Source organism: Puma concolor, chromosome C2 (genome assembly GCF_028749965.1).
Source record: "Puma concolor isolate L17-30 chromosome C2, mPumCon1.1.hap2, whole genome shotgun sequence".
Classification (NCBI taxonomy): Eukaryota; Metazoa; Chordata; class Mammalia; order Carnivora; family Felidae; genus Puma; species Puma concolor.
The window spans coordinates 113,546,087-113,573,875 of record NC_141675.1 but is presented as its reverse complement, the minus strand read 5'-3'; the positions used below and the strand labels follow the sequence as shown (position 1 = coordinate 113,573,875).

General features: G+C 41.1%; 1 protein-coding gene across 1 annotated transcript; it reads right to left on the bottom strand.

Annotated features, from left to right (window-relative positions):
• Positions 1-1,661: 1,661 nt before the first annotated feature.
• CPOX (coproporphyrinogen oxidase) lies at positions 1,662-27,303 on the bottom strand. Its single transcript, XM_086675648.1, has 8 exons — positions 27,059-27,303; positions 17,623-18,426; positions 15,190-15,333; positions 14,819-14,929; positions 13,203-13,344; positions 10,741-10,959; positions 6,377-6,481; positions 1,662-3,603 (listed from the first exon to the last, which is right to left on the bottom strand). The coding sequence occupies exons 2-8, from the start codon at positions 18,167-18,169 to the stop codon at positions 3,516-3,518; spliced, it is 1,356 nt and encodes a 451-aa protein (XP_086531774.1). The 5' UTR covers positions 18,170-18,426; positions 27,059-27,303; the 3' UTR covers positions 1,662-3,515.
• Between the last annotated feature and the right edge of the window lie 486 nt (positions 27,304-27,789).

The window sequence follows — 27,789 nt, the reverse complement described above, 5'->3', positions numbered from 1 at the left end:
CCATCAATCCTCACCTGAGAACCATTTCTAAATGGGTTCTAAGAGATGCATACAGGGAACTTCTGTCTTCACAGACTAGGAATAAGACAATTACATAGAAAGCCAAGCAATACCAAGCCTGATTACACAATATGTTGCAAAACAGCGTTGGAAGGGTTAACAAGTCACCCACAACATAGTAGGCAGGCATTATAAATAAAGGAAGAGCCACCTTAAATATTTTCTAGTGTAGTGTATATTAAATGACTGTGAATACACACTGTGGTGAAAGCAATACTAAAGATAAAATGTGCTGAAGGGGTGGAGATTGATTCCAAGGAAAGTTCTTGGAAGTCTGAACTGGCTATGGAAGGATGGACAGAGCATAAGAGATTGCAAGCAGGGGTTGTAGCAGCCTGACTAAAGGCCAGATGGGAGAGATTTAGAAACTTCAGAATAATGAGTAGGGTGCATGAAGGCTGAGGCCGAAGGGCAGGGGAGAACTGTAGAGGAAAAGGCAGAAAGGAAGGACTGGGGTCAAATGAATGGCCTTGAATATCAGGTTTTTCGCATCTTTTCTGTAGAAGTGGAGGATGACTAGAATATTTGAGGAAAGCAGTAGTCATGGGATTTGGGGAAGTTATTGTGAAGGGAAAGAATGGAGGTCCAAGTGTCCAGAGACAGGTAGGGCGCTGGAAAAAGTTCAAGTGAAAGGGAACAGTAGAGTGCTGACAGCAGACAGAAGATTAGGAAACCAAGAACTATTTCAAAGGGATACTCAACAGGATTTAATTAGGGCAATAAAAGAGGGAAAGTCAAATCTACTTTGTGGTTTTGGGATCTAATGCCCTTCCCCCTTGAATCTGAAGCTGGCCTTAATGATACACTGGTAACCAGTGCACATTAGAGGATGTGATACTACATAACCTCTGGGGCTAGATGAGAAAGAAAAAACCACGCTGCCTCTGCCTTGTTTGGTGGAATACCTGTTCTCAACCACCTGTACGTTACAGACCGAGCTGAACCTAGTCTTTGAAGTTGTCCCAGCCTAGGCATACAGGTGTCAGATGATTCCTGTCTGGATGAACTGTAACAGCAATGGACACATGGAAGGACAGATTGTAAGGGAACAGTGTTTGAACTTCTAACGTGATGCTCTTTAGCATGCAGAAATTTTTCTCTCATTAAACATTCAGTTGAATATGTGGGTAAGCAGAGTTTAGTGATGGATATAAAATAGTGGTTAGAAATTTACTCCAAAGCATTTACATGCCTTTCCTCAAATTTCCACCCCTTATGACCACTAATATACATGTATAAGACACCAGCCGTTAGGTGTTCTGGCCATTTGGAGGTACACTCTGGGCCTCTAGTAGACTCAGAATAGACATCAATATGGATTTAAGAGAAATTCATTTTGAGGAACAGCAGAATGATCTATTTTCCAATAGTTATGCAATTCTTTCTTCTCTCCCATAGTCTCATCTGTAAGAGGAATACATGCTTATTGAAGAGTATGAAGAACTGATACCCTGAAATTTTGAAATTTCATCTTAGTCGAATGCCCAGACCCCAACAGCCCTAAACACAACTAAACAGACTAGCAGATCTTTATAAGGCAATTTTTATCGTACAAGGTAAACTGAGGTTTATTTGAACATTTGTTCCTATATGCCTGTATATTTTTTTCATTCAATCAGCTTTATTGAAGTATAAATCATATACACAATAAAAGTCCATGTTTTTCAGTGCCCCAGTCAATAAGTTTTGATAAATGTAAACAGTCTGGTAATCACTGCCACCATCAATAGATAGACCATTTCCATCCCCTCAAAATACTCCTTGGTTCCCTTCCACAATCAATTCCCCAGCTGTAGCCCCAGCAACTACTGATGTGCTTTCCCTTGTTCAAATTTTGGCTTTTCTCGGTTTTCACATACTGTAGTCATATAGTGAGTCTTCTTCTGTGTCTGGCTTCATTCCCTTGGCATAATGCTGTTCTGCTATTCACCAGAGTGGTTGTTCGTTTTCACTGATGAGTAGTATTTTCACATACTGGTAAATCATCCTTTGTTTATCCAGTCATCTGTTGATGGGTATCGGTGTTGTTTCTAAGTTTGGGCTATTGCGAAAAAAGCTGCTATGGAAATCTGAGTGCAAAACTTCTATTTTTCTTGGGTAAAATGCCTAGGGCTGAGGAATGATGGCTTTAGTGCTAAAAAATATTTATCTTCCCTATATCAATTACCCCTAAAAAAATGAAAAATAGAAACATCTCTTAGTCATATTTCATAAAATTTATCAGCAGATCTGTTGTAAGATAGTTGAAGAGTCCATACATTTCCCAGCCCGAAAGAGTCACATACACAATCACATACATTTAACATATTCCAAGATAATGCTTAATAATATGAAGATACTATTCCTTACAAACTTTAACATATTATAAGTAAAATAAAATACACTCACATTATTATATGAACAAAGAAGACACGCTATTCTATTGTAATTTACTACACAATCTCTAATTTAAAAAGAGGGCAACTTTAGTCCATCTTACAAAGAAATATATTTATAAAATGCCTACATGCTTTTCACACTAGTTATGTTGACTTTAATTAAGGAAGGAAAATATTTCTCATTTCCCAAATGAGAAACATTTCCTAACTCAAACATGCCCAGGATTGTTCTTAGTCTAAATTTGCATATAGAAATGTCTGGAATAGAAAATTTTAAATATCAGACTCCAGGGTTATAAGCTTTCACATTCAAAAGTGCAGAGAATCCAACATTAACAAATTATAGTTCTACAAAAATCAGAATTACATCTCAGATGTCCCTTATTTAAATAACAGTGATGTCACTTTAGAGTTAACAACTACAGAGAATTATTGAATTGTAACACATGCGGATACTTAGGAAATTTCAAGTGTTCCTAAATATCATTATAAAAATGAACATTTTACAATATTATTATCTCTAGAGAAAGATATATAAAGGTTACGATCAATGAAACTTCTGTCATGACAAAGTAAATGTTTTACCTTCATTTCAAATTGCTTTCTGAAATTGTTATGAAGTTGCAACCTCACTGAATTAATGAAAATAAAATTTATCCCACCACAGATTTTTGGTGGCAGAAACTAAAACTTTAAAAAACACATAAAACAAAAATAGCATGAAAAGTTTCCTGACATAAGTTATATTTAGATTCCCTTAACTCAACACTTGGAAACTCAATTTTGTATTTTGTAAACTAGTCATATAAAATGATTCTGAAAGTATAAATGAGGTTTTTATCAACCATTTGACTCTGACAAGCTGCCATATCACCACCTGTCACTGGCAGCATCCTATGGAAACTTGTAGTACTTAAAACACACTCAGCGTCTGCCAAGGAAGCAGACTGCAGAGTGGAGAAGACTGGAGCTTAACACACAGGTTATTCACTGCCACACAGTGGCAACACTGCGGGCCGGTGGAATGGGGCACTCATTCTGTGTCCCCCAAGCCCCAGGCAGGCCACTCCGCCTGCATTAATGCACCCAGTCTCTCGGATGGCGCAGAACTTCCAGAATTTCCGCTTCTTTGGAGTTCTCTGGGGGTGAATGCATGTACTCCCATCTATACAGGTCCAAAACAAAAGCAAAACATGTAATAATAATAAAAATACTAATAAACAACACACATACCTCTTTACTTAAAATAAGTGAAAATTAAAATTCTAAGAGTAAAAAATTTCTTGTATCTCCTTGTCTCCAATGTACTTAATATGCCTTTTACCCACTAGGCTTTTAAAAAATATTTGCTGCTAAAGAAATAAAATATTTTAATAATTTCTGAGCATCCTTTGGCTAATATTAATATCTCAGAGCTAAAATACACTTTTACTAGAAACCAGGTTTCATAAAATGTAGAACCACAGAGGATCCACGGGCAAACTTTTTTTAGCTTGGCATTTATGCATTTATTTTAATGTGTTACTTTCTATTTACAGCAATAATATCGGTTTGCCTTTTTAAACAAATTCTCTCTCAGAAAAAATAAGAGTATAAAATGTAAGTGAATACCTCAGATAATATACAAATATAGTCAAAATGGTTAAGCTGTAGTATGAAGTCTGGCAAAACCTCATTTAGACCAGGGGTTAGCAAACCTTTCCTACAAAGGATCACATTAATAAATACTCTATTTTTACTTTTTTTATTAAAAAAAATTCTTTTAATGTTTATTTATTTTTGAGAGAGAGAGAGACAGTGCAAGCAGGGGAGGGGCAGAGGGAGAGGAAGACACTGGATCCGAAGCAGGCTCCAGGCTCTGAGCTGTCAGCACAGAGCCCGATGTGGGGCTTGAACTCACAAATTGCAAGATCATCACCTGAGCTGAAGTTGGATGCTTAACTGACTGAGCCACCCAGGTGTCCCATATAAATACTTTAATTTAGGCTTTGTGGGGCCACATACAATAAAAAAAAGAATACAACATTCTTTTTTGTTTTTAATAATCCTTTAAAAATGTAAAGTTCATTCTTAGCTCAAGGGCTGTACAAAAACACATCACAGGCGGACTTGGATTCATCTTGCAGCCTCAAGTTTGCACGCGCTTGGTATAGACTAGAAGAAGCTAAAAGTGACCTGTCATGTGAACTATGCAAATGAGCAAGGGATTGATTTATAACCCACCCATATCTGCAGCTTACAATGTACCATATAATCAGGGGCCAGCAGTAATCAGGAGGACTACCTGAAGCCCTTAACTTATCTCTAGTTTTGGGGCACCTGGGCAGTTCCGTTGGTTCAGCTCCTGACTCTTGATTTTGGCTCAGGTCATGATCTCACCGTTCATGAGTTCAAACCCCGCATCACGCTCCACACTGACAGTGCAGAGCCTGTTTGAGATTCTCTCTGCCCCGCCCCTACTCATGCGCATGCTTGCATAGGCTTTCTCAAAAATAAGTTAAAAAAAAAAAAAAAAAGAACTTATCTCTACATCTTATTCACGTCTCACCTCTAGGGTGTCAGGAACACCTAACAGTGACATATATGAGCTTTTGCTACAGACATGAGATCCCAAGAACAACAGTTATACAAGGACAGAGACAATGCCATTTTAGACAGTGACAACTATATGGGCTACTAATCTCACCAGGCTAGATCTGGATGGCAGAATGAGGCAAGGCAGACCTTTAGTGCCATCCAGCAGTCCATTTTTTTTTTTTTTAATGTTTATTTATTTTTGAGACAGAGAGAGAGACAGAGCATGAATGGGGGAGGGTCAGAGAGAGAGGGAGGCACAGAATCTGAAACAGGCTCCAGGCTCTGAGCTGTCAGCACAGAGCCCGATGGAGGGCTTGAACTCACAGACCGTGAGATCACAACCTGAGCCAAAGTTGGCAGTCCATTCTTATTTGGACATCTACCCTCATGGAGAAATAAAGATTCTAGTGCTTATAAAACAAGCAATGGTAATTTTTTTTAAATATTTTCTATTTAGTCTGGACACACATCATTCTCACTTTCTTATACACAAAAAGTCAATTGTAGATCTTTATTAACCTAATAGCACCAACATAAATTTCTTTCTTTCTTTCTCTCTTTCTCTCTTTCTTTCTTTCTTAATATATCTGTCTTTAAAATCCCCCTCCCCCCCATTTTCAAGTAACCTTTCTGGAAGCTCACCACAGCATCATGTAAAGCACAGAGAAAACGTGGAGCATGTGCAACAATCCCTCATACTTTCACACGTTTGATATTTCATAGTGGAGAGTAAGACTTCCTCACAGGTGTAAAAATTACTAACAAAATTAAGTTGAAAAACCTGACATACACTAACAAATTTGCTTCGCCCACAGCTCTTCCTAGAAAATCACCGAGTGGGCAAGGTCATTCTGGGCCCCTACACACCATCATCCACCCTATCTTCTTATTCCCTCTATACTTTCTCACCCCTCCCCCACAGAGCCATATCATTCATCCTGCCATTCATTCGTTAAAAAAAAAATAATTTTCTGGGGCGCCTGCATGGCTCAGTTAGTAAAGTGTCCAACTCTTGATCTAGGCTCAGATCATGAACTTATGGTTCGTGAGATTGAGCCCCATGTCGGGCTCTGCACTAGCAGCACAGAGCCTGCTTGGGATTCTCTCTTCCCTTTCTCTTTCTGCTACTCCCCAGCTCGCTCGCTCTCTCTCTCTCTCTCAAAATACATAAACAAACATGAAAAAGAAATTTAAGAAAATTAATTTTCCTTAATTATTTGACTGTGATTTTATTATAAAATCAGCAATATCAAAACCATTGAAGTCGTTAGGTAAGACACTGGAGTGTTCATATTTTCATGTTTTGTACGGGTTAGCAGATTGGGAGTGGAGGAATAATTACTATAAAGAGTTATTCTTACCGAGCAGTTAGAGGTAAAGACATCAAGATGCTTTCAATCCTGGATCCTGGAGTGAAGAGGCCAAACTTTGTACCTCGATCATACACAAGGTTAAATTCTACATACCTGACGTAAAGACAACAAATAACATTAACGGCCAGTTGCATAAAATCTTTCTTGGCCCATAACAAGTACCTCAAGGGCTTGGGGCGGGGAGGGGCCTCTTCCTGCCCATTGCCCCTCTCCCTCCCAATCAGCTGAACTGGCACAGGGAATACCAATCTACAGTCAGTTCAGTCTTGCCCATCCGGACAGGCATAAATAAAAGGGTATCCTACCCAACAAACAAAAGGATATAGATTCGGCCCCAATATGGCACAGTTACAAAACAAGAAGATTATGTTTTCCAATAAGAAAACAGAATGGACACAAAGATGAGAACTTTAAGGCACAAAAACAAGAAAAAGGAACGACATCCTTTATTAGGATAGAACAGCTCTTTCTGGTATTCCCCCATGAACTGAGATGTTTCAGAAGACCTCATTTCACTACCTAACTTCCATTTACTAAGATAGTGCACAACGTTCGTAATTGAAAGGCCAGGCACAGCTAACAGCAGTCTATTAATAATTACTAATATATCTTAGATATTCCCTTTTCTTAAAGTAGTTGATAGCACTGAAACGCAGTCATATAATCCAGTCTTCCTGAAGATTAATGGCAATCAAAATAAAAAGCATTGGTTGGGTTGCAGGGCTAAATTTTGTTTCTAAGAAGACTATCCTTAGCATCAACTGAAATTTGGTTTGGTAAATTTGTTTTCCACTAACTGCCACATGGTGTCAGATCTAAACTCTGTCTAGCTGAAAAAATCTGTGATTGGCTTTAACATCATGGGATCTCTTGTAAAAGGTCATTTAAACTTCAAAGATAATTTTTACTACTCCTAAGAATTTAGAATGGTCCATAAAGCTGAAAATTCAATGAATAGACACCCTTTCAGATCATTTCTCAACTCATTCAGAAACTACTTTCTTAGTCTAAACTTCCCTCAGGGGGCACCTGGGTGGCTCAGTCGGTTAAGCGTCTGACTTCGGCTCAGGTCATGATCTCATGGTATGTGAGTTCAAGCCCCGTGTTGGGCTCTGTGCTGACAGCTCAGAGCCTGAAGCCTGCTCATTTGTTTACCCACTGGTTAGTCTTTAATCACACCTGGAGGAAGATATTCTCTAGAATTCCACAGTACACCAATTTTTAGAAAACACCCTTCTGTGTGCAAACTTGCCAAAGGCCTTGAAAAAATTTAAATATATCCATGAATCCCTTTTTAGTCCTCAGCATTTATTTATCATGGATTGAATTTTATGCATTAATAACTATTTAACACCTTCTTATAAGCCTGTTTCAAACGATAATGTAAGTGAAACTTCTTAATTTCTTCCTCGCTAAGAGCACGGAAAAGAATTTGTCTCTCAGCCACCTTTTTCACCCCAATGTTGACTTTCTAAAACATGGTATTTAAGGGATGGCTGGGATTCTCTAGTTTGTACTAATGTCTCTTTCAAAGACTCCTATATGGAACTCCCTATATGAATTTGTTGTAAGGATCCTTGAACTGCTTTCCTTTTTTGAGTGAAGGATGCCCCTTTCCTGACATTAGGCTGACTCCTATAAGGTTTCACTTAGTTCTGATCTTTCTGATCCTTCCCATACATTTATCCTCTCTGAAGTGCCTGTAAACCATGAATGAACTTTAGCCATTCCCTTCAATTTAACAGATGCCTAAATTTTATCTTGCTTCCCTTCCCTAAAATACAGCAAAACAACAGTAAGTTAAAGATCTTTTGTTTCCTGGGCACCTAGTTGGCTCAGTCGGAAGAGCATGTGACTGTTGACTTTGGGGTTGAGAGTTTGAGTCCCATGTTGGGTGTAGAGATTAATACATACATACATAAACTTTTTTAAAAAAAAATTCTAATTAAAAAAAAAAAAAAAGATCTTTAGTTTCTGTTCTCCTGTGAAAAAGAAGACTGCAAGAGTGAAGTTCAAGGTCTGGGGAGAGAATAGTAGAAGTGGGTAAGAGACTAAAGGAAATTCCCAAGTAAGGGACTCAAGTCGAAAAGGAAGCAGCCTGACCAGAGCAAGGGAAACTCCTACTTGGAGGGGAAGGAAAGGAGCAAGGTATAACGTGTGAAGGATGCAGATAGGGCTGTGAGTGCAGTGTGTAAAAAGGGGAAGACAATGCTGACAACCGTAGTCAGGACCTGGGGTTATCTGAAGGCTCAGAGTTTACTGCCATCTTAAGGCCCAGAGATACAGGGGGTAGGAGGTTCTCAGTGAGAAACACTCCCATGTCGCATCACAGAAAATTCACCTAACACCCCACACTTATACGTAACTCAAAAAAATACCTGATGTGCAAGGATTCACACAAATGGAATTTTCAAAATGTCTTGTCATTACATAATGAAAAAGCAGAAAACAAAAGAACGCCAAACATTGTTCCTATGTCTAAGAAGTTTTAAGGCTTCACCTCATTAGTATTCACAAACTCTGCCAGCTTTGCACATCAAATCCTGGGCAAAACTAGAATATTGTACTTTCCAGAGGGTTTTTTGCAAATTTTCGTTGGCTATTTAATGTATAATCAACAGTGCTATGTTGGTTTCAGGTGTACAATATAGTGATTTAACGATTCTATACATTACTCAGTGCTCACCACCACAAGTGTGCTCTTAATCCCCTTCCCCTATTTCAGCCATGCCCCCATCACCTCCCTTACAGTAACCCCTAGTTCGTTCTCCGTATGTGTTTTTCTTGTTTGTTTCTTTTTGACTTTGTTCGTTTGTTTTGTTTCCTAAATTGTACATGTTATTCGGCCATAAAAAAAGAACGTGTCTTGCCACATGCAACCACATGGATGGAGCTGGTGGGTATCAAACTCAATGAGTTAAGTCAGTCAGAGAAGGACAAATACCATATGATTTCACTCAAACGTGGAATTTAAGAAATAAAACAGCATGGAGTTTTAAATTAACCTCTTGGGTATACCTTCCCCACTAAACCATGAGCTTCTTTTCACAGATGCACGTTATACTCACCGCTGTAGCCAGGACAGTGCCTAGCCATAAGGGTTGCATAATAAATATCAAGGAAATGAAAAAAGGAAGGAATAGTAAAAGTATTATTTGAGAAATCATGGGACCAAAGAAAGAGTCCCAAAACAGATGCACTAAGAAACTTCTAACAAGAAAACTTTATCAACTTCCATTTTCCCAAATTTCTAAATTAAAGGACCAGATAACACAGGCAGCCTTAAGAAAGAATAAACACAGATATTTCTCTTTAAACTTGAAACATTATTTAAGTTGACCTCTTCAGGGACTAACTTTACCTCCTCAAATACTGAAAGTTTTATTTGCCTGAGATAGAATTGACATGAACGAGAAAATCCATGTTACAGCCATGGACCAGTACTACAAATGAAATTAAGACAGCAGTGAGAAATTGATGTGAGCTGGCAGGGTGGATCATTGGAGCTGATCTGCAAATATACCTCGGGTGAAGACGACCTCAATGTGGTCACCCAACTGGGCTCTAAGCTCAATGCACAGAACAGGGTGGCTGAGGTTGAGTAGTAAGAAATCAAAACCTGCTTCAACTACTTAACTTCCTTTGTGTATGGGAAAGACTACCAGTTTTGAGGTCACGGTGACCTGCTTCTACATCTGGGATCTTTTATTTACTAGTTGTAATCCTGGGCAAGAGACTTACTTTTCGGGGAGGAAGTTTTATCACCTGTAAAATGATGATAATTACACCAATCTCACAGGTTTGTAAAGAAAACTAGATGCAATCTGTCTAACACTGGCTGGCACACAGTAAGGACTCCATCATTAATAAGTATTACCATTAAGTGTAAATAATTTCTGAAATGGTTATTTCCATTCTAACAACTTCCATGAAACCTTAAAATGGATGGAAAAGTGTGGGCTTCCAAATCTACAAAGCAGCAAAAACATTAAGTGATGCCCATATCTTGGCGTAAGGCTGCAAGGAACTGCTAGAACACTAAAAGAAATCAGCTGAATTCAATTCAGCAAGTACTAATACATGGCTCCTACGAATCTCTCATATACAGACAAATGAGGTAACCTCTGCTGTTTTTACGCTATTTCAGACAAATCTTAATATTCATTTGATATTCACCTAGTTACCAAAAGAAGTTCCAGTTAGTACTAACACAACTCTAACAAAGTACCTGCCAAAGGCAACACATCACCCTCCATTCATTCACCCACCACAATGGCTCTACCCTCCCCCGCCCCAAGGCTTGCAATGGTCTATTCTCCTGTCGCTCACTCGCTCACTCACCGCTCACTCACCGTCCTCTCCGCAGCTGCTGCCACAGCTTCTCCTGGGGGGTGAATGAGTCATCACAGTGCTTTTTCACAAGAGGAATGTATGAAGGAACCACAGCCTGGGCGCAGCTCTGCACGAAGCGAAACACTTCTTCCTTGGATGGAGAGTCAAGGTCATCAAAAAAGATGCCCCCGATGCCCCTCCGCTCCCCACGATGGACTATAAAAAAGTAATCATCACACCTGGAAGACACAGCAAGGCCATGTCAGGGATCAAGGGGGGAACAAAAGGCATACATGTCAATGTGAGCATTTCAGCTTATCCTTGACTAATGCCAAAGCAATGTCCTTACTTTTCTGCCCAACTATGAAAATGAAACTAGGGCTTTAGACACATTTCCTGTAAGTAGCAACCATGTAGAAAATGCTTATGCGTTCATCTGCAAAGCAAGGAATAGAACACATATCTAAAGGATGTGGAATTCTAAGAACTTTAGTGAAAAAGAAACAGAGTCCAGTATTAAGAGTGTGTTTTTTATTTACTTATTTTGAGAGAGAGAGTGCATGTGCTCTCGAGCATGAGTGGGGGAGGGGCAGAGAGAGAGAGGGAGAGAGAATCTTAAGCAGGCTCCACACTCAGCATGGAGCTGGATGCAGGGCTCGATCCCATGACCCTGGGATCACGACCTGAGCTGGAATCAAGAGTTGGATGCTTCACTGACTGAGCACCCCCAGGCGCCCCAACAGTGTATTTCTTAAAACAAGTGATGCTGCTGCCTTCAGCAGCACTGGGGCTTTTGCAAGAGGCAGGACAGGAATCCTCCAACCAACAACACCAACCAGGTCTGACTGGGTGCCAACCCTTCGGCTCTCAAGTCAGGTTCTTTATTCGCCAAAGGAAGGCACAGCAAATAATCTCTAAGGTTCCTTTCAGCAATACAATGCGGAGTCTCCATAGCGGGCATGACTGAGGGAAGGGCTGGTGGAAGGAGACGTTCAGAGAACGTCTAGGGACGTATGAAAGCTCACCCCTGTGAGCCAGCACATGAAACTATCCATCTGCTCCTGAGGCTTTCCCCTCTGTGCCCACTAGAACAGCTTTCCTAAAAAGTCATTTCCTAAATGCTCAATTTGTGGAAAATAGTTTACATTGTGGAAACAACTTTTTAGATGATCTCTACAAACAGAAAAACCTGTACAAACAAAAACTAAAAGCTATTTAAAAGGTTCCATTAAAAATAGCCTTAATAGTTTAAACCAGCAAAACAAAACAACAAAACACACAACCAGTAGCAGGTGCAAATCCCTAGAACTGATGCAATGGTATAATTCACCTTGACTGTGACTTGTTGGCTGTCCTTTACAGGCACATTTTATTAACATAGTTGAAGACCATCCTGGGCAAGGCTGTGAAGTCAGCTTTAACCAAATCACACTATTTCAAAATCACCAGAAAATTAAGAAGTTTGCTAAATACTTATACTAAAAACTTCTTTTTTAACTAGCCTGCATCCTAGATGTCTTAGTAACTAGTATCACTCAGATGAAGTCATCTCAATAATGGCAATAAGAGGAAACCAAAAAAAGAGAATGTCACCCAAACCAGTCCTCTTCCTGGAAGGAGGCTGATTTGTGTGAGTGTGAGTGTGTATGTGTGTGTGTGCGAGAGAGAGACACAGAGAGAGAGAGAGAGAGAGGGAAAATCCTTCCATCTTACATTCATGCTTCCATAGCTGTGCAATTTTCATTGGTAGTATCAATCAAAAGGAGAATATATCTTTTCTGAGAATTTTAAAGCTGAACTCCATGCCCTTACATAATATCAACATCCCACAATTATCAGCTCTAAAAACAATGCAAAACAACAACAACAACAAAAACACCAAAACCTTTCCTGTTCTTCCTTTTTCAAGAATGTCAATTGGCTCTAGGCAGAGTTGAGTACGTTATTCTTATTCCAAACAATTTATGCTTATACTCCATTTCACTTCTGCCAAATATCTTGGATCTCCTCACAACTCATTTGTTTCCCTTTTCTTTACCATTAGAGTTTCCTTAACCAAAGTTTCCAATCCCAGTCTTCTTCTTGTCCAAATCTCTGGTGTATCTGTATCTTTCCCTAACAGTTCTCTGACTCTTCCCATGTCTGAATATTCCCATGGCAACAAACATTCTCATCTGGGATGAGAAGTTAAAAGCCTACCCCAGGATTAAAAAGCCTCTGATTCTCAGGCATAGATCACCTTAAAATTTATATTCCAAATCATTTGGGATCAAAAAATACACTGCTACCCAATTATTAAAATATTCCTAAATAAACAACATAATAAAACCACTTCAAACTAGCATTCTACTTCTGGTGCCAAAAAAAACCCCAGATCAATCTTCATAAGCTGAAAAACATATTCAGTGACATAATATTGCCTTCAGGATCTACAGGAGGAAGCAACAGAATATATTTTAGGTGTTATGACATCTTTACCTACCATTTTTTAAATTTAGGGTAGAGATCAGGACCATGCTGGTCACAAGCCTCCTTTAGAGTTCTGTGGAAATGGACAGCATCCTCTTGGTTCAAGTATGTTGGAGTGAGGTCACATCCACCACCAAACCACCACAGCTTGTTACCTACAAAATCAAGACATGTGATTTTCATGAAGACTTCAGACTTTGAGATGTAGCACACTACTCACTGTATTAGCAAACTTAATTTATCAGCTTAGTTTAACACGAAGTGGGTGACAATCAAAAAATATTTAGGGGCATCTGGGTGGCTCAGTAGGTTAAGCATCCAACTTTGGCTCAGGTCATGATCTCGTGGTTCATGGGTTCAAGCCCCGCATCAGACTCTGTGCTGACAGCTCAGAGCCTGGAGCCTGCATCTCCCTCCCTCTGTCCCTCTCCTGCTCCTGCTCTCTCTCTCTCTCAAACGTAAATAAACATTTATATATATATATACACACACACACATACATATATATATTACATAAATATATATGTGTGTGTGTGTGTATATATATATAATTTAACTAAATTTAGCTCTGAATGGCCAGTAAAGCCTAGGCAGGAAAGAAAAGGTAAAAGTATGAAATCAAAAAGTGACAGAGTAGATCCAGGCAGGAAAATGATATGCATGGCAGAGAATGATGAAACACCACATGGGTGGACCAGGAAGTAGATCTCAACTCTGGCTGCATATCAGAATCACACGAGGAGCATAAAATGCCTCTGCTGGGTCACAATTAAAAAACAAACAAGCAAACAAGAAACAAACAACAAGCAAATCTCTGGCCCAGGTATCTGCAGTTTATACAAGTTCCCCAGGAGATTCTGATGTTCCCTGTATTAAAAACCACTGCCCGTCCCGCCTTAAGCCCAGAAAGGGCAAAAACACTTAGAGAGGGACACAACTTACCATTTGAGAATAACTATTACATGTGTTTAGTTGGGTCTATAGGCTGTCAGTACCAGTTACCAACTTCTAACATTAAAAGGTTGAACCAAACTAAATGTCTTCAAAATGAAAGTTAAATACATCGACTTTAAATACCACCACCTCCAGAGAGACCACCAGCCATAGAGCGGCACTACACAGACGCTCCACAGGGTGGTAACAGTAGGTCCGGCTAATTTGGAGACATGGGCTGAACTACACGTCCTTAATGAGGCATGATCAACTCCACCCTATCTTAAACCCACTGATAACACGCTGGCGACTAGCAGAGCAATACATTTGGAAGATATTTTCACATTTTCACAAAAGCAAGTTCTCCATTTCGACTTAACCTTATACATGAGGTTTTCCTTTGGATTTTCCTTCCTGTGCAAAGAACCCTGTGTGCACTTTGAAGCTGAGATTCATTAAATCATTCCTTCTGCATTGGAGGAAATATGGGGAAGTTCTGAGCCCAGCCAATGCTATTTCCACTTTTCACCTCTCGTGCGTAATCCATTGCACCTGCCAAGGAATAAGGCTTAATACGCCTCCTGAAAACCTCGTTAAGATTTATATATTCTTTCTCACATTCTTAAATCATGCCCCCTGGCTTGTTTTAAAATTCATATTTGCACAATAATATTTTGCAAGCTCCAGGATGCTTACCATCAGCTTCTTCTACTTCAAAGTATCTGTAGTTGAAATGGATAGTAGGAGCATGAGGATTCTTGGGGTGGATAACAGAGCTCACGCCCATAGCAGAAAACGGCAATTTACCTGGAAGGCAAAACACATGGTGAGCTCCACTTACTCATCGGGCTTAAATCACTCCAACTTGGTTTCGGGACCAATTTTCAAAAGCTCCTTTTTGTCTCTTAAAATACAATTTTTGAAAAGTAAATGTGAACATGCTTCTTTGGCATGTGCACCCTAATGTGTTTTGTTTTTTTTCACAGAAGCAATATTTATTGTACAAACAGAACTCATGGGGAATAAAGGTTTGTAGGGACTTTTAAAGTCGAGACTGCCTGATTTACCATCTTTCGTCTTCAGAATTTTCCCTCTGCTTTTCATTTGTTTCGCTGCTTCCTCAGAAAGATTTCCATGAACAACAGAAACGCTCACCCCAGCCTTTTCAAAAACATGCCCATCTTGAAGTACGCAGCTGATGCCACCACCTCCTGTTTATAGAAATACAAGATGAGGAGAGAAGGTAAGGGTGTATGCAAAATCGAAAACAACCCTTGCATGAAGGTGGTGGGATTAGGAGTGACTTTCCTCCTCTAGACCATCAGGATATTTAGCATTTTAAAGTACAATGAAATTAGATAACTAGCGTAGCTTGATGACACTGCGACTGCCTAGTGGGCAAATATTCTATCTTTCCCACAGCACTAAACTGAGTATTTCTTCTACATCTAAAATAAATCACTGGACGGGCACCTGGGTGGCTCAGTCAGTTAAGCATCCGACTCGATTTCTGCTCAGGTCATGATCTCAAGGTTTGTGAGATGGAGCCCCCATCCAAAGGGCTCTGTGCTAATAGCTCAGAACCTGCTTGGGACTCTCTCACTCCCTTTCTATCTGCTCCTCCCCTGGCCAAGTTTGCTCGCTCAAAATAAATAAATAAACTTTAAAAATAAAATAAATCACTGGAATATTTTCCCTTCAAATACTACTGTTCACAATGGCATCCATTGGTTATGATACATGAGAGAAGTCCAAAGTTAAAAACAGGTATGGGTATGTTTGAGGAATGTTCTGTTATTACCAAGTTTAAGAGCTCTGTATTAATTGTTTTTTCTCAGTGTGCTGTGTACCATTTAATTTTGTTTATAGGCACTTAAAAAACAGTAGACATTTGAACTCTTCAGGGATTTGGGCCTTTAAACTGAATAAGAGACACATTAATATTTAGGTAGATGAGATTTACTACTAATAGGTTTTTTTTTCTTAAGACACTAGAGTTATCACAAAGGCAACTGTTCATAGAGGTACTTGTTTGTCTTTATTTCTAAGAATTTTTAGAGCTGGATGGGACATAAGACTATCCAGTGCAACCCCTGTACATTTCAAGTGAGAAAATGAGGCCCAGAAAGACAAAACACTTTATCCAACATCACACAGCTGGCAAGTGGTCCAATTTGTTTTAGTGCTTTCTATGCATCAGACAATATTTTAAGCACTTCATATATCATCATCCCTACAATCCCCTCATATAGTATCTAATCTCATTTCAGAGAAGAGGACACAGAGGCACATCAAAAATTAAGTAACTTCTGAAGGCCACAAAGTTACTCTAGTACTTGTAGTTGGGTCCTTGTTCAATGGTCTTCACTTGAAAACATTATAAGATAGATAACACTACAAAAGATCAGATTTAACCTCACTTAATAGAGATGAGGCAGCATCACAGCTCAAAAGCTGAGGAGAAGGATGCTGTAGTATTCCTAGCTAAGAAGCCAGGAATTCTTCAAGTTTATGACCAAGATGTGGGCTTTCCCTACATAGGCAATAACAAGGTCATAAATACATGATTCTATAAAAACTGGATTTTTCTTTACTGAAGTACAATTGACACATAACATTATATTAGTTTCGGGTGTACAACACAATGATTCAATATTTGTATACATTGCAAAATAAGTCTAGTTACCATCCAACACCACAGAGAGTTACAAAATTTTTTTTTCTCATGATGAGAATTTTCAAGATCTACTCTCTCAGCAATATATGCAATACGATATTTTTGGCTGTAGTCACCATGCTGTACATTACATCCTTATGACTTATTTATTTTATAACTGGAAGTTTGTACCTTCACCCATTTTGCCCATTCTCCTCACCCCCTCCTATCTGTTAACTACTAATCTGAAGAACTGGGTTTTGCCACTGGAAGGGAAGATTGTCCTAGCAGGAAGTCTGAGGGGTGCTTTTGGTAGAACTACTGACAAGCCAAATATTTCTTGTGCAACTTGAGAAAAAGACATAATGACACAATGACAGCCTCAGTTGGAGGAGTCTGGCCAACACTTAGCAAATAGGAGGCAAGTTAATCTTTCCATCTCTAAAGAAGGAGGAGAAGGGGGAAATGCACCCAGAGAAGCGGATGAAATGTGAGGAAAATCGATGCTCAATTACAAATATGGACACCCAAGTCTGTTGGCTAAAAATAACCCTAAAACTATTAGGAAAAGCGCCATTAAAAAATCGCATAGACTTTGAAACGTCCAGGATTAGAGTAACAGACCTGCATCTAGAGGTCTGCAAACAGAAGCCTGATGACCCTTACAGTCTCAATCTTCCTAAAGGTGTCCCTTCTAACCTAGCAGCCGCTCTGTAGGTACCCCTTTCCTACTCCCAGCCCCTATTCTCCGTCATCTGCTGCCAGCAACCTAAATCTCGATCTCTAACCACCCCCCGCCCCCCCCCCCCCGTCTCCACCTCCCGCTAGGCGCTGGCCTCCTCACCTTCCTTCCTCTCCCACCGGTCCACGGAGAAGCGGGCGCCCCCGTCTACCTGTGCCAGAGCCTGGCACACCTGGGCCTGGGTCTCCAGGATCAGCAGCTCCATCTTGGTCTTCATGTCGCTCGGTCTCCCACGCAGCTCGCGCAGGTCGGTCACAGGCAAGGCCATGAAGCAGCTGCAGCGACGGGCGAGCTCGTCCTCCTCCTCAGGATTCCCAGACGAAGAGCTCCGTGCCCCCGAGCTCTTGGGCACCATCTCCGCCCGCTGTACGTGCCCGAAGGCGGCGGCGGCCAGCCCCGCCACCCCGGCCAGCCCCGCCAGCGCCGTGGTCAGCCCGGTCCCCAACCGGGAGGCTCCTCCCGCGGTCCGGCCGTGCCCCAGCCCGCGGCACTGCTCGGTGCCAGCAGAGCCCGGGGGCCGGCAGATGCGTCCCGCGGAGCAGCGCCCGGGCCAGGCGCACAGCGCTCCGCGGCCGCACAGCGCTCCGCGGCCGCCCCGCGCAGCTTGCCAGCAGGAGCCCGCGCTCAGCCTGCCCAGGTGCAAAGCCATACTGCCGCGCTGTCACCTCTAGCAATGCCCACGTCCCGGAGATCGGTCCCTGAGCTTCTGGATGTCCCAAGCTGGGGAGCAGCTCTGGGAGTGGAAACCTTGGCGGGCAAGAGCTACTACCGGGTCGGCTCTCGGGCGGCGGGCGGAGGGGCGGGGGATGCTGGGAGCTGTAGTCCGGCTCCTGTCGCCGCCTGCAGGGGCGCGCCGGGGAGATAAAGAATCCAGTCCCCAGAAGGGCGGGTGCCAAGACAAGGGAACTGGATGCCGAACGTGCGAGAGGGCTGTGTAAGTAATGAGATAAAAGGCTTTCTGGTCACTCTGGTCTGCTATCCAATCAACCACAGGGTGTAGACAAAGTACACTGAGGACGCTGAGGACCAATGGAGCAGAAATATGGCCAGAGTCCTTCCCCATTTACATTTACAATTTACAAGTTACATTTTCAAACAGAGTTGCAAATCCTGGCTCTGAGTGTATAGGAGGCCCCTTCGTGCCCCGTTTCCAGTCCAGGAGACCTTCTAGAATTTGCAGGAGTGGCTTGGGGCGGAGCCTGAGAGACTCCTTCCGTACCAACAGTTTTTAAAGTGAGTCCACAAGGTAGTCAAGGGATGCTAAGAAAATCCTAGTAAAAGACTTTAGGAGAGTTCATCATTACAGTCTTTCCAGTTCATGATCCTGCACTAACCAGTTGATTCTTATAGAAATAGGAAAAGCAAAGTGATCATTTTACTAAACACGCGTAAAAGTAATGACCTGGTGTGTTTGGGTGATCAAGGAATAACATTAGACTTAAAAATACATATCACCCTACAATCGTGGCGTGCTGCCAAGTATTTCTCACCTTTTAGTACTTTCAACAACTCATGTAAGCTAGGCGGGGCAAACATTTGCCCTGCTTTCTCCCTGCTACTACCAACACACACACACACACACACACACACACACACACACACACACACACACACTTCAAAAAAGATGTAAGAAGCTAACATAGATTTGGCAGATTTTTGTTCTTATTGTTCCTGTAACATACCACAGTTTTGTGTTGTCTGAACATGAAAGTGTTAGAAAGACTGTCATGGAATGATTTTAATTTCCAGTAGTAGATAATAATTTAAGCCACTTGTGGTGGTCTCTACAAGTTTTTAGTGGCTAGATGCAGTGATGGAACTTCATGGCTATGGGTCAGACAAGCTGTTCAAACCAGTGTATCTTATCCATCCACAATTGCATCTGGCAACTCTCAAAGTGGGACACAACATTAGCTGGGTAGGTATGCTTGACTCACTAGCAGATTCAATAAGAGGTAAAGGTTTGATGGGGCGCCTGGGTGGCGCAGTCGGTTAAGCGTCCGACTTCAGCCAGGTCACGATCTCGCGGTCCGTGGTTCGAGCCCCGCGTCGGGCTCTGGGCTGATGGCTCGGAGCCTGGAGCCTGTTTCCGATTCTGTGTCTCCCTCTCTCTCTGCCCCTCCCCCGTTCATGCTCTGTCTCTCTCTGTCCCAAAAATAAATAAACGTTGAAAAAAAAAAAAAAGGTAAAGGTTTGGATTGAGAAGTGAATAGACTACTTCGGGGGAAGAATACCATTGGATTTTAGCCATAGTGTAACATGCTGGGAGGCTGAGTTGCAGGAGGAAAGGGAAGATAAGAACTATCACTGCAGTAAGAGTTGTTTGCCTCTCCTAGATGCCTGTGATAGGGTTTGGCTGGGCCTGGGGATAGCAATTGAACCTCATTAATGGAAAGGACCTCTCTAGCGCATTTTTCTATAAGAACCCCATTCATTTTTGCTCTGATTCTGAGAATACTCATAAAGCTAGGAAAAGATAAGCAGACACAGGCCGCTTTGAACATATGCACAGTCAGATAGTCTGGTCTTGAGCCAACTGTGTACTAATTTGCAGGTTTCCATCCCTCCCCATCCTTGGCCTCTCTTTGCAAAGAGCTTGCTCTCCTTTCCTCTGGTTTCCAGAGACTTCCATACCCTTACCTTATTATGCTATGCTAAAGAAAGGCCTTTATAACTTTCAAACTTAAAAATAAAATAGCTAGTTATTTAATTAGCAAAAATGAGTTTATCTGGGCATAGCAGAAGAATTGTAACTCCAGACACACAAACTACACCACACCATAGGCAAGAACAACAATACAGAGGAACAAAGAAAAGGAGCTTCCTTTTATAGAGGAGAGAGTTGGGAAGGGTTGTTTGGAAGGAAATTTCATAGGAGGAGAAAGAGAGTTCAGAGTTGTGGTGGCTTCCCATTGGCTGAGTTGTGACAGTTTCTCACTGGCTGGGTTGTTGCTGGGTGAAGAGTAAATCTTCCTCCTTCCTGAAGGGGTATGCAAAGTAAGATGTAACTGATACTGAATGAGAACCATCCCTTAATTTTTTCCTGACCTGATTTTGAATTGGGTTTCATTTATTCATTTTCACACAGCCTGGTTAGTGTGAATGTAAATTACCTTCCTGTGGCTACAAATAGTCTCCAAGAGATTTAAGACCTATTTGTCAGCATGGAATAAAAAAAAAACATCCCCTATTCAAGCAATTTCAAGCTTTTTAAAGCTAGTGAGGACAAATAATAAGTTTATAATAAGGTACAAAACATAAAATGTAAGGCTTCTCATCCTTTTTTGAGCCTGGTTTCCTGCACTGCTTTATGTTCTATATGATCCTGCAAAACAAAAAGATTTTGAATAGCCTTGTACAAACTCATGAGGCATGAGGATGGAATCATGTTACAACATGATGACCTCCAGAGATGCCCGGGTGGCTCAGTCGGTTAAGTGTCCAACTCTTGATTTCGGCTCAGGTCATGATTTCATGGTTCCTGGATTTGAGCCCTGTGAGGGGATCTATGCTGGCAGGGTGGAACCTGCTTGGGATTCTGTCTCCCTATCTCTGCCCCTCCCCTGCGCGCGCTCTCTCTCTCTCTCTCAAAATAAATAAACATTAAAAAAAAAAAAAGAACATGATGACCTCCCAGTATAATTGAGGGGAATGGTCAGTATGGGATATCATTTCCAGAAAAAAGGGAAATATGGTAAGCAGATAATACAGTTGATGCCCAGGATAGAGATAAATTTTTGAAGATAATTCCAGGGTATTGAGCTTATGAATCTAAGATGAACACAAATATGGAATTCAGAAAGAACTAACAAGTTGGGTGTGACAGAAGGTAATAGGTTTAACCTAGACAGTTATTAAAAGTTAGGGGTGCCTGGGTGGCGCAGTCGGTTAAGCGTCCGACTTCAGCCAGGTCACGATCTCGCGGTCCGTGAGTTCGAGCCCCGCGTCAGGCTCTGGGCTGATGGCTCGGAGCCTGGAGCCTGTTTCCGATTCTGTGTCTCCCTCTGTCTCTGCCCCTCCCCCGTTCATGCTCTGTCTCTCTCTGTCCCAAAAATAAATAAACATTGAAAAAAAAATTTAAAAAAAAAAAAGTTATTTCTACCGGTTCAGCCAAAGCTATCCAGCTGTTCCATTTGCCTTAGGTACAATAGTTTCCTGACCACCCTGCCCCTTCACCATATAATGCTCTCAGCAACCATTCTAGGAGGCTTTAGAACACTATGGGTCAACTGAAAGGGAGAGTCGTTTGGGAAGATGTTGGGGACAACGTGTTTGGGTATATGCAGGTATCTCTTCTGTTTAGGCAATCAAGGGACAATGGGCATGGGGCAATAAAGACATCAGACAGCAGTAAGAAAGACATTTAACCAATGTCATGTGTATCTGCCTCCATGGTGTTTTCGTGGCACTTTCAACTAATGTTATTTGCTCAAGAGATGCAAAGCTGCTTTCACTCACGTCATGGCAAATTCATCTCATCTGGTGAACTAGAATGCTTTCTTGGAAAACACACATCTAAGGCTTTTTAACTTAAGCCCATATGAACATCTTTTTAAACTTAGGAGTCAAGAATTAGTTCCCTTTGTTCTCTACGTCTATCTAAACATTTTCTTCCACGTCTAACAGTTTAGCAAAGAGCACGACCTGCTTCTAGAGGTTGAATGAATACAGAGGGAGAAAAAGGCACTTTTGAAATATTTTCTTTTATTGCAAGACATGCTGAGATGCTGGTGGGTTACAAATGGAAATATGAATCCTGAGGAGTGAAGGCTGGAAGGGTAAAGATTTGTGAGATACCCACCATGCTGGAATGATGGAAAGTTCATAGAGGAACCTTTAGAAGAAAAGGATAAAGGGTTCAAAGTCAGAACACAGCGCATAAGACACATTTAGGGACAAGGGAAACAAGAAGTCGTAGGGCCTTTGGTGCCATGTCACAGAAGTATGAAGGGGAGAAGTCATCAAAGAGGAGAGTGTGGTCCGTGGGCAGAGATCTGCACTCTCTGCTCAGAGAACACAAGTGCTGAGTACCAGATTATGAAAATTATAAAGTCACTGGCTGCCTTTGAGACAGAGCTTCAGAGAACTGGATGAGGTGGATGCTAAATTGAAAGGATATATAGAACAATAGTAACTCAGAGTGGGTAGTTATAAGATTGATCTTTGGTTTGAGGTGGAAAACTTGAGCATGTTTTTTGCTGAAAGGAGTGAAGCAACTGAGCGAGACTAAAAATTCAAGAATATGCACCACTAGGAGACCTTATGGCCAGAACCAAGCTTTGTTTTCTCTGCTACTTTTCCCAAACTGAACCATTTAATCTCCATTCAGATAGCACAAAGATTAGGGGGCATGGGAATGAGGGCTGGGCCAGAAGATTCAATGCTCCTGGTCCTAACATATGTACCTTCAAGGGATCTGGACTTCTTACTCCAAATGTTTGTCCCTACCCTCACTCTCACCCTAACCAGCAGCCTTACTATTCTAGGCTCAACTGTAATAGAAGGGCTATGAGAACTTTGTAGGGGGGACTATTCTTGGTCAAACTAAGTCCTGGATCATTCATTTTTCCTGTAGACATTTATTTAACACTTTCATGTGCTATGTTAAAAACAACCACATCAAGTGGATGGAAACACTGGTATTGCCCTTACCTGCTGGATCAGGAAACTGAAGCTTATGTTTAGGCATAGACCAAGTTTCTGACGTGGACCTTGTTTCTAATGCTCTTTTAACATCATTCCACTGTTACGCCTACACCTTACCAGGAATCAGGGTACACAAAAAAGTTACCTCCCTTTTCCTATCCTCCCAGAAATGGATATTTCATTTGAGCCACCGGATAATCTCTTCCAGTGAAACACTATACAGGCAGTTCCCACCTTGCCGGGTACTTCAGGACCATAAAAATCACTGTGAAAACAGAAGCCAAACAAATCAATCTTAATAATCAGTGTGAAACAATTATGATTGTTCTGTGACCTTTAAAACTTTCTGCCAAAACACTAAGAATTCAGTTACTGTAGGTTAGAAATGAAAAAAATATATCAAAATTCATATTTATTTGGTACACTACAATTTAAAGGCTTAGAAATATTCAGAATTCAAGTGTCTTATTTCTCTGTACTTATCAAGAATAGTTTGAAAAGTGCTGGGCTTCTCTTCTTATTCTGTAATTTCTGACCCAGAGTGAGCATCTTTTCTATACCTTAGTGAAGTGTCATGCTCTTTCTAAGTTTAAATTACCTTCCAACATTTTGTCCCTTGTGCCTTAAGTTTTGGAATATTCCAAGAGTTCCTTTCAGTTTTTATTTAAGTAATCTCTACAGACAATGCGGGGCTTGAACTCACAACCTTGAGATCAAGAGTCACGGGCTCTCCTGACTGAGCCAGCCAGGTGCCCCTCCCACACCCCCAAGAGTTCCTTTAATGTGAAATTGTTGTTGTTTTATCAGTATCACTTCTGGCTTGCCATAACCACTTTATTCCTTTATATTAATATGTTTTCCTTCACCAAGTTCCTCTGATACTTAACTTTATGTCTCAACTTGGTTGGGGCCATGGTGCCAGATATTTGGTCAACATCAGCTTTTCCCTGGGTCCAGCTTGCTGGCTCACTCTGCAGATTTCTGACTTGCCAGCCTTCATAATCATGAGCCAGTTCCTTAAAGTAAATGTCTCTTTACACACACACACACACACACACACACACACACACACACACACACCTAATTGGCTCTGTTTCTCTGGAGAACCCTCACTAATACAGTTCCTATGGCTGAATATCTGTCTCAAAATGTGGGAGGAATGAAATTTCCATGGTCAGCTATTTCTTCTATAATTTCATGTACATTCAATTAGGATTTCACTTCCAGCGTTACCACTTTTTGTTTCTTTACTACACTTTCATCTTTGTTGCCCAATTACCACTTTCCTTAATCCATTTTGGCAAAATGTCATGTGGACTTATCACTAAGAAACGAGGAACCAACATAGCTACACACTTTGCTCTCTGTGCATAAACTGAATAACAGACATTTGGTGACTGATCACTAACAGACTTGCAGAAAAATAACGTGATTGGTCAGTGAACATTGTGTGCACCTGTTATTTATGTTGTTATTTGTGGACTGAAGAGGTAGCACAAAGTGTGTACTTCATGCAAGTACCCATAGTTATATGATGTGGTAACTGAAATTTGAACTGTGTTGTTGGAGACCTGGTGGTATTTAACTAAGCCACAGTAACTAACTGTAATTTGTGCATATTGAAACCATGCAATGCAAGGACTGCCTGTATTTACTTTTAAACCAGTTGTCTAGATCTATAATTTAGCAACCTTTACCATTAAGGACTGTAAAGCAAAGAAAACAAGGTTCTCAACTGAATCAGCAGCATCTAAAAATTCTATCATTTTCTTAACTGGCATTCTTGAGATACCTGATACTTATTTTCTTTACTATTTTCTGTGAATAACTGGCTGCTTAGAGAATCACGTAAGAAATGTCCAAATCTAGGAAGTGGTTTGCGGTAGAGACAGCTACTAAGAATCTATTTTCCCTTTCTCCCTTTAATGATGGTACTCCAGGTTTAGTGGGGATGTAGCTGCCTCACTAAGGACCACAATCCCATCTTTTCTTAAAGCTTTTGACCAGATTCTGGCCAGTGGGTTGTGAGCAAAGCTGTTGAAGGCCACTTCTGGGTTTGTCCTTAAAAGGAATGGATGTTCTCTTCCCTGGCCTTTTCTCCACTGGCTGGTATACAGAGGCAAGAGCAGGAAGTGGAACAGACACTTTGAACCCAGAAATTGAATCTGTGTGTTGAGTGGGGGTGTCAGAACTCCCCTATATAGACTACTATTTCTGGACAGTTATATCAGAGAGAATAAATGTCAACTTTGTTTAGCCATTACATTGTAGGGTCTTTTGTTACAGACATTTAACTCTAACCTAAAAAAAAACACATGGATGGCTTCCTTTTTGGGAATAAGTAATAGCCTGTCATAGTAATACAGGGGATTTGTACACATCATACTAAATAGTTAATGGATTCTCCCCCCTTCTAACTTTAAGAAACTCAGAAGGGAGACACTTCTGCAAGTAGTTAGAAGGGACAAGAGAAAAACAGATGGGTCTTGGTCCAATCCCCTTCTGACATAACAAATTGAGTAGGACCTACTGATGGACAATTAATGATGTGATGAAACCACCACAGATAAGATGAGCAAAATCTGCCTCTTGCACAGAGAGGTTTTGGTGTTTACCATAAACACTTACTGTGCACTAAGGATATGAGCCTCCATTCCTAACAACCAGACTTGTGGGATTGGAGCCTTCCAATATTTAAATTGAATTCCCAGGAGCTACTGAGGTATGATGAGAGAGACAGTTATGTGGCAATATTTATATAATACTTCTGTGACAAAAATCAGTTTAAGATAGTATTAATAAGTTAAGACATTGAAATGTAAATAATTTATCCTAATACAGTCCTTAAAATTTGTACATCATGAAATTTGGCTATTTTGTACAAAATTGATAAAAGATCAGATCCAACACCAACAAGTGTGTAATGCTCATATGTATACACTAGAGGGCACTCATCTACTATTTTCTGTTTGAACAAAATTTACAGTAATGGTTTTCAAATCAGTGCGTAGAAGAATCATCTTGGAATCTTGTTTAAAATGTATACCTTTGGGCTGTGGAGAGGCCTGATAATCTGCATTTTTAATGAGAGGCTATAGGAGAGCACGGTAAAGAGCATGACTTGTGGAGCCTGACTGCCAGGGTTTGAAACCTGGTTTTGCTACTTGTGAGCGTAAATAATTATTTAACAAACCTCTGTGCTCAGTTTCTCATCCATCAGATGAAGTTAGAAATAGCACTTACCTCTTAGGGTTGTTGTAATGATTAAATGAGCCAACTTAAAACATACAACCTAGTGCCTGGCCATAAATATTCACTCTATTTTACAAGCGTTATTTTTGGTAAAGATATTCACTGATTTTGTTGTGGAAAGATTTGAGAAACACATGACTACTTTTAAAAGGAAAAAAGATATACTCTTGATAGTCTGTGCAGCCAGGCTAAGACTTCAGGTTCTGCCCCTCAGCTGAGTGATAACGGAACGGCAGGAACCGAAGGAGCAGGATGCATGAGGCAAAACAAGGCTGACGTTCATTCGCATGTTCTGCCAAAGAACTGGTACTGTATTCAGGAGTCAGTGGAAATCCTGTGAAGGCACTGAGGCAGAGGGTGGCACGATCAGATTTACATTTGAGATAGATCATTCTGTAAGCAGAATGGAGGATGGAATGTGAGGGGGAGGCTGGAGACAGGTGGATAGAAGAGCTCAGGAAAATGCAAGGCTGCTCCCTTTTCTTCCCAAGGGAGAGTCTCTAGAAAGCATTGGGGTTATTCACACAAGTGACTCTAATAATAACAGTTTGAACCTCGTAAGTCCTTTCTTTTTAGGAGCTCAAAATAGAGTCAAGTTTGTGATAAAACACTCTCTCTCCACTCCCCCGCGCTGACTTACATGCACTGTATAGTATACAGTACCCAGTAGGCATGCTCTCTAGGTTTTGAAGCCGCAGATCCTGCAAATAGGACTCATGGAAGCTCTGCAGTCAACCAAGGAAAAACCGGACTGCTCACCACAGCACCAGAAGCTCAGAAGGGAGATGATACTTCTGCATCTGCTTGTTGATCTTGTAGATGGTGGGGTAGATTTCCAGGAACCATGGCAACTTTGAAGCGTCTGACCTAAGAGGAATAAACTTTAGTTCTGCTCCCTCATGTCCCAAGCCAGTGTGGGAGGAGCTGCGCAGGGGAGGAGAGGACAGGGGAGGATGGGAGAGCTAAGGTCATAGTCTCCACCTTGGCTCTGCCTGGAATTCACCAGCAGGGTTCTGCTACCGTCAAATTAGCTGGGTCAACAGTGCCAGGGAAAATAGCTACCTGAAGAGTGACTGTATGACTTCATGAGGAAGGAATTTATCCCTGGGGGCTGCTCTGCTGTATCAGTTCCTGCTTGTGCACTCAGCCAAGCTTCATATCCAGTCTCTGTGTCTCTTAGAAACATATCTGTTTTTAAGTCTCTGAAAACATGCAAAATGTAATTAGCTAAAAGAGCTCTTCCCTCTGTTACAGTTCTGAAGATTGCAGAATCATAAGCCATTATCTTAGACTGAGCTAGAACCTAATCCAGTGGCTTTCAAATTGTTTTGGTATCAGATTCCTTGAAATGAAATCGTGTGAAAAAGTCCA